Below are 14,873 nucleotides of genomic sequence, written 5' to 3' on the forward strand. Positions count from 1 at the left end.
CCGAACTCAACTTTTTACTGACGTAATGACGCAATGACGTGCACTTGCTAGCCTGTTCCATTTGCGTGTTCTTCGAATCCTAATGAGGAGCCTCGCCTAGCCTCTGAAGGAAGTGACTTGGAAGGATCCGTCCTTCCAAGGAAGCATCCTTGACATTGAGAAACGCCTATAGACAAAGTTTCAAAAACTAATGTTGGACATTTGATGGAGTATTTCTGTCTTCAAAACTTCAATGCTTCAGCACAGCATTCCGGGGAGGCAGCGCTGCATTTGAACCCAGAAATGACGGGAAACTTCACAACATCGCTTCAGTTGCGTCGCAAAGTGGATCTCCACTGCTGTCACAGGACTTCACCAAATCATACCAAAGAAGTGTGTTTATGACGGAGCGGTCCCAGCGATAAAGGTTCGGTCCTGCTTTGGAAGCAGACGGTGAGTAAAACTGTTTCAAATGTCTATGCTGATCTAACGACACGATCGCGTGCTTCGTCATTCAAATGTGTTAACAGTTACTCCATTGTTGTTTTACGTATAATGTTACACTAGTCTGACGTGCAAAACCGTTTTGCTTGCTACTGCTAAGGTTTAGTCGCATACAATAGTCCGTAAACCAAATCATGTCGAAGTGATGAAACGAGTTGATACCCCTCGTCTCAGTGTGTGCACTTAATCACTCGAACACGCTGGGACATTCTGATAGCATTTATTTTAACCTACTAAGTCTAGTTCATTCACTATGGTACCAAACAGAGATCAAGTTAGAAGGGACCAAACACCTCTACGTTTTCCCTATTTAAAAACAGTTACACGAATAGTTGAACGATCCAGTATGGTGACAAAACAAAACGTGGCGCTTTTCTAAGCGGATTAAAAAGGAGAAGTATATTGTATGGCGGAATAGCACTTCTGAGAGTTCTTCGACTCGGCGCAGTAAAAAGTAATCAGCAAAAAAACATCTACCCCTTCCCCCCATTGACAGAAAGGGAAAGAGGGAGGGGGAGATGTGAGGGAGGATGTTTCAAAAGTGTGCATTCTGAAATCAAAACATGTTCGGTCTGATTCTACACAAGACAAATTCTCTCATGTTTAACCACTTCAGAGACATCAGACCCAGCGGCAAACGCCAAAAGGACTAGCCAAGGAACGGCTGGTCTCGCCGGGGTTAATGAGCGCTGAGCGCCGCTGATCGACTGGATCTCATAACTCAAAAAACGGTGGATAAGATTTTCAAATAGGCGCTCTCTTAATAAATAAACCACTGATTTAAGCTTTAAACAACTACATTCTCACCTGAAAAAGTCTTAACAACGTTTTGTGACACAATAACAGTAGTAATTTTAAATTACTCTGGATTTCCCATCAGCACGGGACAGCAGCAAGCAGGCTCCGGTTTGGTTAACGCCGACACAAATATTCACCAAAGTTCAGATTTTTCAACATGCGTTTCTCGCGTTGTCATTAGCAGAATGTCTATAGTGTCTTTGCATTGACAGTAACGTGTAAATCACTCACACTTATTGCTTTATTAGTGTCCGGTGTGAACACACCATTAGGGGTGTGCCATATCATATCGTCCCCGATAATACCGGTATACATTTTTACATGATAAAAAAAGAAAAGTAATTTAAGACTTAAGTTAGTTAGATCTAGCATTGTGCACGCTTCGAATGAGACACAGAGATAAAGTAAGTAGCCTAGTGTATAAAGTAATACGTTTATTTAAATAGATAAGGCCGGGGACGATACCAAGTAAATTTTCTTTTGTTAAAGCCCCACTTGGCTACTTTTGCTCTCGGGGTCCCCCTACAGTCTGGAAAAAATAATGTCCTCAACTACTGTCGTAAGCTCTGTAATCCTACAACAGGGGATGCCATCGCGCGTGCATTTGTTGACATGACAACCCTGATAGCCCTGAACTAGTGATGCGTGGCTCGTCTCATAACCCACGGACCCCGTATGTCTATTTAATGGTCGCGGGTGCGCGGCGGGTTGTAAAAATATATACAGTGGTGCGGTGCGGGCCAAATAACTTCATAAAAGCGTCCCGCGGGTCGGTGCAGCACTAACAGTTCCCTTGAACACTGCAAGAGGATTTCGAGTTCTTCTGGCGTCGCGTGTGAAATGTCTTCATCCCAGGTAACGTTACAGTCAGTGGCATATGCTTCAGCATGTCATATGAATATAATTTCATGGGTTTTATTTTTTTCAAACGCCAAATAATCACGATGCTCACGTTTACAAGCCAGCGTCATTATAGTAGTCTATTGGTTACCGTTTTACAGAATCTATATGATACTTCAGTTCAATGTTTGAGTGGTAGCTCACCGTAACAAGCATGACAGCATCGGTCGGGCACGCCTCCTCCAGCTCACGCCGACGGGCAAACGCTGGTCACATTTTGATCCTCGTCCTATTTTTAATCCCATCACTTTTTCGTTTCCTCTTATTGCTTTCCTCCAACAAAACCTTTTCTTTCTTATGTGTCTGTGCTGCTTCGAACATGACTATATTATCCGACGAACAAAGTTGTGCTCCCACGTCTGAATGTAAGGAAGTGTGTGTGTTGGTGGAAGTGACGTATATGCCGTAAAGCAGTCGAATTTTGTAGTTCTTTTTGTTCTCGGGTTACTACCCGAAACTCGAAGTTTAAAAGTACGATTAAAAACGATACAGACCCCATCAGGCTATGGCAGACGTGTCATTCAACCTATTGTAAGTCGATTTATCATCACAAGAGTCTTAAAAAATATATTATGAAGGTTGAAAAGTTACCTAGTACTGCTTTAAGACACCACAGGTTCGTTATCTATATGGGTGAAGAGACGCAAGTCGCATGTATGAAAAATGACCACTTTATTGTATCAATATTGAATAAAAGACAACTTCAGAGCAGGAATCGCCAATCTGCATCCGACACATACACACAATACAAATAGTACAAAATGACCAGAAGCAGAGGTATCTGGAGGGTTGGGCCCACTGTCCAATTTAGAACTCTCCAAAAAATCACACTTAACATTCACTCTGACTTCTGGCAGTCCAGTTACAATGTCAGAGTGAGATAACATACGTTGACTGAATGCACTCAGTACTGATATACAGCCACTAGAATCAAACAGGTGGCTGTACAATTACTCACAGCACGAATCACCGCAGCTCACATATTTACATTAAAACCACTGGAATTGAATGAACGAAGTTACCACATATTAACATGGACAAACAATAGAATTTAGCTTACCTACACATAACAACAGCCTGCGCACGCGCACACACACACACACACACACACACACACACACACACACACACACACACACACACCGCAGGGCTGCAGACCAAACATTCCCTCACTGAATAGTGGCGCGCCCTCGCCCTGGGGGCGGAGCTTGAAATGCACCCTCAGGTAGGAGGACACAGGGTTTTAAATAGACAGGTCTCAAATGCTGATAGGCCGTCACTCTAAGTACAGGGGTGGGAACTTACTCACCCTGCTACACAGTTATGCAGACAGATGCGTTTATTACTTTAAAATAGCGAGTAACCCCAACATTGCTGAGAAATCTAATGTAGTGATCCAGTAGCTTAGATTGTTTTGTTGCTAAAAGTCGCGGTGCGGCGTTGATAACCAGCTTCCGTGCTCCTGAATCTGCAGCGCGATCTCTGAATGCGAGTGACGTGTGTGTTTGTGTGCGCATGCGCTTCATAATGAAAACGGTTCATACAGAACGGTATTTTAGCTCAGCGGTTTTCAAACTGGGGTCCGGGGACCCCCAGGGGCAGGGCCGTTTCTAGCCTTTCTGGCACCCTAGGCGAGATTCATATGTTACACCCCCCCCCCCCCCCACCCCCCCCCCCCCCTTTTTTTTTTAAATACAACTTATTAAGTAAATATGACTTCCTTATTTCATGGTCATATTGTACATGCATTAATCGAATAATGTAGCTAGGTTTATTATCACTGAGATCACAGATGTTGGGGGGTTGTGGGGCATGCTCCCCCGAGAAAATTTTGATTTCTATGATCTACATATGTGTATTTTAAGATGTTCTGAAGGCCAAAAAATTAGACAACAATAGCTTGAAAACCATGTCACTCGGCGTCGCTGCGGATTGAACACAGTGACACAAAGACTAAAAGACGGGAAGAAGGTGTAGCCGAAGCCTTGCGCCAGCTTCATATGTTTTAAAGGTTAATCACATATTTTTTTTAGGGGGGGCTGATGCATAAGTTCATAAAAAAGGGCCTAGTGATGCCCATGGTTATGACAGTATTAGCCTACTTGATCAATTTACACTAAACAGCTATCTCTGATGTAAAAAAAAAAAAAATATTCAAATGAACTGCTATAATGTTCTGCACCTGAAATGAGCATGGCTCGTGGTCCGTCCAGTACTAATATTCAGTGTAATGTTTTGCTCAACGTTATGATAGAGCCACCAGCTTAGTAGAGAACAAGTAACCAATAAGTAGGCTAACATACCTGTATATTTCGCTTTCTTTTTTTATATTTCCTCTTTTTTCTTTTTACGATACTGAGCCCCTGATGGCTTTGACCTTTTCATGATGATGAAACTAAAGCACGATGTAACGAGTAGAAATATAGTGTGGCCCCTTTAAGTGTTGCGCGCGCTCCCAGCAAACGTAAGGTGTGTTCGACATCGGCTGCGGCTGGATGGATGCGATCGGCGAGAGTAGCCGAGTGCCGGCGGTGAGGAGCTGCAAATGGAGACGTGAAGTCGGACACTTTCTGCTTCCCGTGGTCCAATATTTCTCAAATACACAGATGTTTCAAATGACATTTTCATTCAATTCTTTATGTACTGTTTAATAAAGCGTCTATTTGGACAAGATTAATGTTCATAAATGATGAATGAACATATAAACATACACTATCAATCAAGTGTTGTCAACGGTTTTTATCAGTTTTAGTTTGATAAACACGATGGTATAACATCGCGGCTACATGAAAAGAGGTTTTACTGTTATAAATAAATGATTTGTGAGCATTTGCATAACATAAGGTTTTAGAATAAACACGAAACGCACGTGAACGCTGTCATGCGGTGAATCGGCCAATCATGGATCAGCTGTGTCGTCATCAGAGCTCTTGAATCGCTCTTGCGGTACTTTGTTGACATACGTCACAGTCACGTGCCGTCGGCGCTGTCTCAAGTCGGACAACATTTCTAACCGGCATGCACTGCTTCAAGTCAGCCGCCGATCGGTCTGCGCATCGCTAGGTGAAGTCGAACAAGCCTAAAGTCTGCATTTTGTGTATGTGCGCACTGAGTCTTGAGCTCCCATGTGTGGTGGACGGAAAGGGAGTTTGTGATGAGAGTTCAGCAGGGAATAAAGTGCGATCTGTTTGATGTTAATCGCCTCCGTGTTTGCATCCACTCCAGATACATTAAGTGAGATATCCGCATTTTTCACTCGGACACAAGCGTCACAACGCCACGGATGACGACATTCCCTGCCGCCCTCTACATGATCTCATTTCATTACAGCAGCGCCACTATAACCATGGCGACTTCACTCCAATAATCGCAACTAATCATAATGCCTTGATATAGCAAAAGTACGAAATATTAATAATAAAATATATATGAAAAAACTAAAAAGTCTTGTTGGGGCGGGGGCTCATTGGCGCCCCCCAGCTGTTTGCGCCCTAGGCGACCGCCTAGTTTGCCTATGACTAGAAACGGCACTGCCCAGGGGTCCTCCAGAAGGTTCTAAGGGGTCCCCAGAAAAATTTCAGATAATTAAAGGACAAACCAAAAATGGATAAAGTCTAACAAACAATCTAACTGTTTAATTTCTAAATGTTTCTCACCTTCTTTGCCATATACATACCTTTCAGAATTGTATGTTTGCTTTGTATCTTGCTAGTGAATTTTTCTCACTATAGTCCCCTTTATTTTGCTATCTGGGTTCGTAGAGCAAATTCTTAATGCGGTACATAAGCTGCTTAGCGGTACATACATTTATTGTGAAAATTGCTTATACAAGTAATTTTTAATTGAACACCTTCTTCAGATTTATGCGTCCAACATTAGGTATATCCAGTTTAAATTTGGAAACAATGCTGGATTTAAAGCTACACTGTGTGATATTTTCCCCCATCTAGCGGTGTAAAGGTATATGACCATCCAGTGAATATTAGTTTCTGTTCCTCTCAATTCCGATTTCATTTTAACGCCTACGGTGGCCGATTTAGTCCAAGATTAACATGGCAATCCCCCTCTTCACATTCGACACGGTGCCATCGAGTGTTAAAACGCGAAAGGCGAAGCTTGAATTTATGGGTATGTCCCTCTTTGGATAATGTACTTTCAAGATGGAGGGCCAACATGGCGACCGGCATTCGAACCCCTCACCCGTATGTATTTTAAATGGCATATTATAAACTTACCAGAATACTTTATTACTTGAAAGAAGTAAATATACATTAATGAGCACATATATTTTTGAAAAAACTAAGTGTTTTTAGCTAAGAATAAACTAAAAAAGTTACACAGTGTAGCTTTAAAATGTCACACTTACTTTTTATCTAAGAGTTTAAATGTTTTTTTTATACATAAAAATATATAGATGGATTTAAGGGGGTCCCCCATAAAGGTGCATCATATTTGGGGGTCCTTGGAATCGTAAAGTTTGAAAACCCCTGTTTTAGCTAACTTGGAATTACCTGCTATTTGTACACCTTCCCAATCAGAATTGGATATTCAGACAGACCATGACATAAAATACTTTAGGTATTGCTAAATATAATATATATATATATATATATATATATATATATATATATATATATATATATATATATATATATATATATTTTATTATTATTATTTTTTTAATATATATATATATATTTTTTTAAGATTTCCAGTGAAAACACTAGTAATTTGTACCTTATGTCAGTAGAGTTACACTTTGAATTAAATATTCTCTCATCATTGACATTAGCTCATTTTGGAAAAGGATAAACAATGCCTTTAATTTTATTTGCAATAATAAATGCTGCTGCCTACCAGCTGCAATAACCAATAAAACTTTGTTCCATATATTTTTTGCTATATCGTCATAAATATCGTTATCACAAATATTCCTAAAATATCTTGATATAATTTTGAGGCTGTATCGCCCACCTCTACACACATAAGCATTTGCAGTAGAGCAGCCCACATTTCTTCATCATTCCATTAGAATGTTCAACAGTGCTAATCTCTCTATTATGATGTCACAGTCAGCACACACTATAACTGAAGCTGCAGGCGTACTGGAACACACCGCTTTCTGCAGTCTCGACGTAAAGTGTATCCATAGCATTCTTCTACTGTACTTGGTGTTTGATAATAGTTTACAATGGCTTGTAATACTGGAGTTCAATCAGACCATTACAGAGAACTGGCCTTTGCGGTGGGCTTAGCAGCTAAACTCTCTGTACCACAGCTGGAGGATATCACTTTTCAACCAATCATCGGCAACTTCTTGTGGAATCTGACTGAGCAGTATGTCTTTTTAATTTATTTATTCATTTGTAATTCTGTTATATTCTAATGATGAACCTTATTTTACTATAGTTTTAGTGTAATTGTAGGGCTGGGCGATATGACCTTTATAAAAAAAAAAATCCCCCTCCTACTTAATATCAATCTGCAGATGACAGCAGTTGTTCAAAACAAGTTTAACTTTTTTTCGTTTATGTAAAATATTTGCGGCTTAGTATTGCCACCTGTGGTCCAAAACTTTCACCATGTGATAAACCCTGACTATTTTACAGTATAAATGGGCACCATATCTTTTGCAATATACATATCAAATGTTGATTTTGTGTCACCATACTTGGTTGTTCAACTATTCGTGTAACTGTATTTAAATAGGGGAAACGTGGAGGTGTTTGGTCGCTTCTAACTTGATCTGTTTGGTACCTAATAATTGAACTGGGCATAGTGGGCTAATCAAAGTGCTATCAAAATATCACAGCGCGTCAAGCAGGCCTGCAGTCTCCCTCTCATTTACTGAAGCTTTCGCGCCTCGATCGCCCCCCGGTGACCGGTCCCAGTATAGCCGCCCCTCTGTGATTTCTAATGGACAAGAGGCAAACTAAATAATAAAATTACACTTCAAAAATTTTCCCCCAAAGTTAGTTTATGTCACTGAAGGCAGTTATCATCACAATGATTTCATTTCAGATGTTCGTTTTAAAAATAAGTTTACTTTGAGTTAGTTATTTGATGCTATAAAAACGGGGGGTGTGACGTCATGATTGACAGCTGAGACTGACGACTTCTCTGAGTGAAGTTGTCACTGAGGCACTAACGGACTTTTTTCGAAATTTTTGGGAGCAGATTAGATCTTTAGCTTTAATTTCTACATTTCCATAACTGTTTATTTCACACCAACATAATTAATTGTTCCTAATTGTAATTAATTGTAATTGCTGCATCTGTGAGAGTGTGGCCGGGTTTTTGATTTCGCGACTGTCCTTCCTGCTCTACTTCCTGCGCTCTACTGCGCAACTCCGGTCCCGAAATCGCTACTGCGCAGACTCGGTCCCAAGATGTCCGCGCCATGCAAGGCCGCCTGAAAGCTTCAAATATGGCAAGCGGAAACGGATGATGTCGAGTCGTCCATATTTTTTTACGGTCTATGGCGTCAAGCGATTAAGTGCACGCACTGAGATGAGAGTTAGTTAAAGGAATAGTTTAATATGAAAAGGCGGTGGAGTATCCCTTAAAGACTAGACAATTTCCTAGGCAGATATTGACTTGAAACTATATTATGGGGAAGCACAGGTGAAGCACTGCTACTTAGGCGTAGAGATATCACACAAACACATTGCGATCGCTCACCGGCCAGAGGACGTGAGGATGAGAGCCGTGATATCTCTGCACCCATGTAACAGTGCTTCGCCTGTGCTTCCCTTCAAATGTTAAGTTGATTGAGTGAACAATGCAGATCAAGAATATTATTTCATTATTTGAGATAGGCCTGTCAATGTGCTTACATTTTGGTAGCCCTTCTGGAAAACACATAGCACCGGGCTTTGCGAGTTGGCTTTGCGAGCCCTGGCCTATACATGTCTGAGTCCAGCATGCTAAAGGAATGCTTTGTTAGACACATAATCAAAACGATCTATAATAATGCAACACTATCGCCTATAAAAACACGTTTTACTCACATAAGTGTGTTGCACAATTCCTGTCGGATCAAATAGAGAAGAAACAGCATTGTGTTTTAATCTCAAATATCTAAAAATCCAGCATCGACCTGAGAATTGTTTACAAACGATGTTGCAGTGAAATTAAGTGAACATGTCTTCCCCACGTGAGCTGGAACTAATATTATATAACACACATGCCTAATACTAGGATCCGAAGGAAGCTTATGCAGCAACTGTGTTCTTCCACAACCAGGAAAAGCGCTTTATATTTTTCTTGCTATATTCTTCTGCATGTTTATTGCTGTTGGCTAGCACGAGCCTATCACCTCCATGAGTCGGTGGGCGGGGCTACTGAATTAGACGTTGTGCACACAAACGTTTTCTGGCTTTGACTACGTTTTCAGCTCTGGAACGTAGAGGTTATTCTTATATTACCATGACCTTTTATATATCAAAAGCTCAAGGGAAAGTTGATTTCTCAATTCATCACCCCTTTAATATACGCGCTGTTTCCCTTTACAGTATACTCTCATTAAATACTTGAATTACATGTTGACTTTTAAACCTAAATTTAGCATCCAACAGCAGATAGTTCCGCTAAATGTATGTTTTTGCACTGCATGTAGTACATTCATTTCCTGAAAATGATTATTAATGAACACGAGTTCAGCGATGCGATCAACAGCATTAGCTTATCTTGAATTAATACAAATTATGTACATCAACATGTGCACACAGAGCATCACACATTTAAATACAGGTTTAAATGACATGCCATGTAAGCACTCAAATTCCAATCATGCCATGGATACAAGTTCCCTCGACGAACCATGACGTCATATACTCACACTAACAGTTAAACTGCGCAAAATAAATTCATAACTCATAAATTAACGACTAAAGGAAAACATAAAACATACAATCACGTTACATAGTCTGTAATCTGTCTCTGTAGGATGGTATATTAATGAACACGAGTTCAAGCGATGCGATCATCAGCATTAGTTTATCTTGAATGACGCATCACAAGAACTTCAACAAGATCTTTGAAAATATTTCATACTAGTATATAGATAATTTTTTTATTAATAATCTTTAATTGCCTATTCAATTAAGACCATAAGAAAAAGCTTGTATTTAACCACTTTATTTTGACTGTCAAATGATTGCTCTCTCTTCCTTTTTACTTTCTTTCTCTTAAATGTTCAATAATTCATCTATTTTTATTGTAATAAACGTCTATTGAGATGCTATCTTTCCCAGAACAAGTGTAGGTCATGTAAGGTTAACTGTTAAAAAGAAAATACATTCCATACCTGCAAACTGACATGTGGTGGAAAAAGGTGACACGTTTCTGAATTAAATACTTTTAGGGGGATCTTTGGTGCATTGCTTCCCAGTATAACATGTTTGTGTTTTTAACATGTAAACAAAGCATTTTGATGAACTTTGACAAGAAATTAACATCTACTTCAAGTAAAAAAAATAATAATAATTTTTTACATAAAGCACTGGGCATTGTCACAAATTTCACAATTAGATTTGATATTGATGAACTTCTGGCCTATCAGGTAGAGTACATAGCAAATTTTATGTACTGTACAATGTACAGTATCTCTGCTGCATGAGATGAGAACACATATTTACAATTTTCTGGGTTTTAAAGCTACACTGTGTGATATTTTCCGCCATCTAGTGGTGAAAAGGTATATGACCATCGAGTGAATAATAGTTTCTTTTCCTCTCAATTTCAATTTCGTTTCAACTCCTACGGTGGCCGATTTAGTCAAAGATTATGGCTTCCAGTTCGACCTCTTCGATGAGTGTTGCTTCAGGTGATGAGGTTACTTTTGAAAACTATTATAATTTGCAGTTATTTAATTTGCCAAATGATCTATGATCAAATTAATCTATGTAAAATGAATAATAGTTTTACGTTTTACGTTTTCGTTATTTTTTTACCATTTCATTGCTAACATTGCTATCAGGTTCCCAGACGAATGCAAGCTAATCTTAGTAAAGTAACTTTTATCAGTGCTATCGTTATTCTGTATATTGTATGACATCACTAGCGTAAGGCAAACCAATTATAATGCAATTAAAATATTAATCTCATGTAATCCGTCGTAGAACACGGATTTATGTTACAAGGTAAACAATACTTTTTCATCATTGACGCGAGGAAAACTATCCTAGACGTCGTTCTAGTGTTATGCACAGCACACCATGATATAATTAGCCAAGCAACAATAAAACTTCCAATATACACAAATAGGCTGAATTAATATTACCTGTCGAGAACAAAGCAGACAACGTCAGCGTCCTTTTTAAAATCGTTGCTCCTCATGAGCTCTTTCCATCTTGGAAAGGCCACTCCAATATTTACTTTTGTCTTGTTGATTTGCCTGTTGCGTTGCAGTCTTAATTCTCTTTTCCGCTTCCTTGGCGACTCTGATACATATCCCACAATGTTACTAGGTCCAATTCCGGGACGTGGTTGCTTTCACACAGAAGGCGACCCGGCAATGTTCCGGGAATATTGCGGGTCTGACGTGCAGTGTGAAAGGGGCTTAAGAGTGATCCTCCATCATCATATAGCAGCCTCAAGCAATCCTCCTCTTCGCATTCGACACAGTGCCATCGAGTGTAAAAACGCGAAAAGCGAAGCTTGAATTTACGGGAATGTCCCTCTTTGGCAAATGTACTTTCAAGATGGAGGAGCAACATGGCGACTGCCATCCGAACCCCTCACCCGTATGTATTTTCAATGGTATATTATAAAATTACGAGAATACTTTATTACGTGAAATAAATAAATATACATTAATGAGAACATATATTTTTGAAAGAACTAAGTGATTTTAGCTAAGAATAAACTAAAAAAGTTACACAGTGTAGCTTTAAAAGAGTCTGCGTTTGTGATATGTCTTTATTTCATGCAAAACACTCGCTGGATGCATTTACATCTGCTCTAAGTTTGCGTTTTTTTGTCACCTATCACATATGCGCACTTCATTAAGCCCGAAAGAAAGCAGGTTAATGAGTTTACATGCCGCACAAAATCGGGGTAAGAGGCAAAAAACTACCTGTTCTGACCGGTTTATGTGTAAGCCGTTTATAACCTTACTCCGACATAAAAGATTGGGTTACCACGTTTACATGACCATGTTCATTGTTGGCTTATTAGGCATAATCGGCTTAAGAACGTGCATGTAAACACACTCAGTGTCTGAAAGGGATCATCAAAATAAAGTGTAACCAAAATGCCTAATATAAACAATTACACAAAAAACATTTTAAAAAGTTTGAAAACATGCTAGCAATATGCTTATTCATGCTATAAACATTTTAATACATGCTAACAACATAATTCATGGTAAACATGCTAGAAATTAGCTAATTCATGATAGAAACATGTTAGCAATGTGTTAAACATGTATTAGAATATTTACATTTTGTTTACTTCTCAGACAAGGCTTTGTCAAGCCAACATCAAAGTTTGTCATCAAACTTCATATCTTATATTATATTAACTGTTTTGTATGTTCTTCAGGAATTTGGAAGTGATACAGGTGGCACTGAGCTACCCGGTAAGTCTACTTTTGCATATGAATACACTATAAAACTGTATGTCCATGTTTTGGAACAAAGCAAACGATGTGTAGGTTTTAATTTAAAAAAAAAAACAGCTCACATAATTAGAACAAACTAATTAAGCTTTTATTCCCACACAGTTCTCCAGACAGCAAATCTATGAAATGCTGACTTCAATTGCAACATCAGCCACCACAACTGCAACTGATTTAATCCCAAAACTATCAAGTATAGTAGGCATGGATCCATCTGCAGTTGTGAACTCAAACAGACCATCAACATCCGCATCCACTGAGGATCTTCAGAAGGACCCATCAGAAAGACCAGTGATCCTGAAGACGGAAGAGTTTCCATATACGTATCCACTTGAAACTCTTTTTGGGATCACGGTGGATGGTCTCCTCAGCAGTGGTGAATGCGATTTCAGCGACTCTCTGGGTGAAGACAATTGCCGTTCCTCTGAACTCGCTGGCATTGTGGTGGAGGAAGTTTGTCATTGGGTGAATGTGGTGATGCACAACAATGTTCTGAAGATCAACCCATCCTCATCACCATGCTTTGTTTACTTTTGTCCGGATGATTCCTGCACTAATATTGGAGAATTACTGATTAGTGGGGTCATCCAAAAGCTGAGTCTTTTGCATTGCAACATCTCCCGTGCAGTGGCCACAACAGCAATTGGCACGGTCCTTGCGGCAATAGAGGGCAAACTCCCGTGCACGCTCAGAACGAGCCTTCCGGTTGAGATCACAAGCAATGTAATCGACTACATTGTGGAGGATGTCATTAGGGCATGGTCATCGAATCCTACTGCAGCGTCCAGGACATTGAAAAGTGAGCCTGTCCCAGTTCTGCGGCCGACTTTTCAGTCATATAAGGGTAAAATGTTAATTGTCCTACTGGAGTCAGATCAACCCTCAGACAGTGACAGGCTAAAGACCGTCACCTTGTTTGACTCACTGATGACCACTCTTTATATGTCAAAGTGCAACGGTCACTTCAGAGGGGAGGACATCAGTTACGCAGCATCAGAACGTCTGCACCAAAGGCTCAAAGATTTAATGAACTGCGTCCTGAGATGTGAGATGCCGCAGGCAGAGAAAGTCTCGGAGGAGATCAGAATGAATGCTAAACTTTTTCTCCATTATTTTGTGGAGGAACTCGTGCAGCGTCTTTTTGTGTCCTCCAGATTCCCCCAACCTGTGAAACTCCCTGAAAATACTCCAGTGATACCCTTAATCATCAATGAAGAAGATTTCAATCCGACAGTGGTGGATCATCTGACAGAATTGGTGGTCAGTCAAGTTTTTGAATTGCTGGCAAAGAAATTTCCACTGACTGAACAGTTAGCACCGATTGAAATGCACAGTCAGGCTGTGTCGGTTCAGGAGGATCTGCCAAAACTGACCTTCAAAAACAAGTTAAAGATGATGAAGTCAAACATCTCTATAAAGGTAATTTCTCTTCTGTACTTAATACTTATATTTACTTTATATATATTTTATGAATTCTGTTTTAATCATGAGTGTCGTTTTTTTGAAGATGAAGAATCCCTTCAGGTCCAAAAAGGACAGCAAGAGCAAAGGTGATACTGAGGAAAGTGCAGCTCAAGAAGCCAAAAAGAAGTCGTCATTTTTAGGGCGGATGATTTCCTTCTTCCTGAAAATTAAGTATCGTGGCTGATTTTAGCCCACTGGTGCATGAACCTCACCTCTGTGGTCATGAAATCATTTGAGAGGCTGGTGCTGCCCTACCTGAAGGACATTGCTGAATCCCCTGCAGTTTGCTTATCAGTGGATGCTATAAATTAATAGAAATAAATAACACAACTTGAAACATGGAAAGATTGTCACCTTCAGGTAGTCAGGAGGTAACCCAGATCTTGTTGTATGACCATTGATTTTCCTGGATCGGTTTAAAGACGCTTTTTTCTCGGGTTTCTCAGATGCAGAAGTCATCATAGTTGGGTAAACTTTTATAGCGGTGAAAGAGAGAATTCTTTAAATATATATTCTGCCGCGCTTTCATTTAGTTTTTAGTCCACATTGCCTCGATCCAAGAGGAAAAACCAGGGCCAAGCACTGCACAAGAGGTAGATGAAGGAAG

At 39.8% G+C, this 14,873-nt stretch overlaps 1 protein-coding gene across 1 annotated transcript; it reads left to right on the top strand.

The window, feature by feature from the left end:
- The first annotated feature begins 7,372 nt into the window (after positions 1-7,372).
- On the top strand, positions 7,373-14,450 carry LOC137049068 (uncharacterized). Its single transcript, XM_067427456.1, has 4 exons — positions 7,373-7,518; positions 12,727-12,763; positions 12,908-14,221; positions 14,310-14,450. Exons 1-4 carry the CDS (start codon positions 7,373-7,375, stop codon positions 14,448-14,450), a joined length of 1,638 nt encoding a protein of 545 aa, XP_067283557.1.
- Positions 14,451-14,873: the final 423 nt, after the last annotated feature.

This window comes from Pseudorasbora parva, chromosome 20 (genome assembly GCF_024679245.1).
Source record: "Pseudorasbora parva isolate DD20220531a chromosome 20, ASM2467924v1, whole genome shotgun sequence".
Classification (NCBI taxonomy): domain Eukaryota; kingdom Metazoa; phylum Chordata; class Actinopteri; order Cypriniformes; family Gobionidae; genus Pseudorasbora; species Pseudorasbora parva.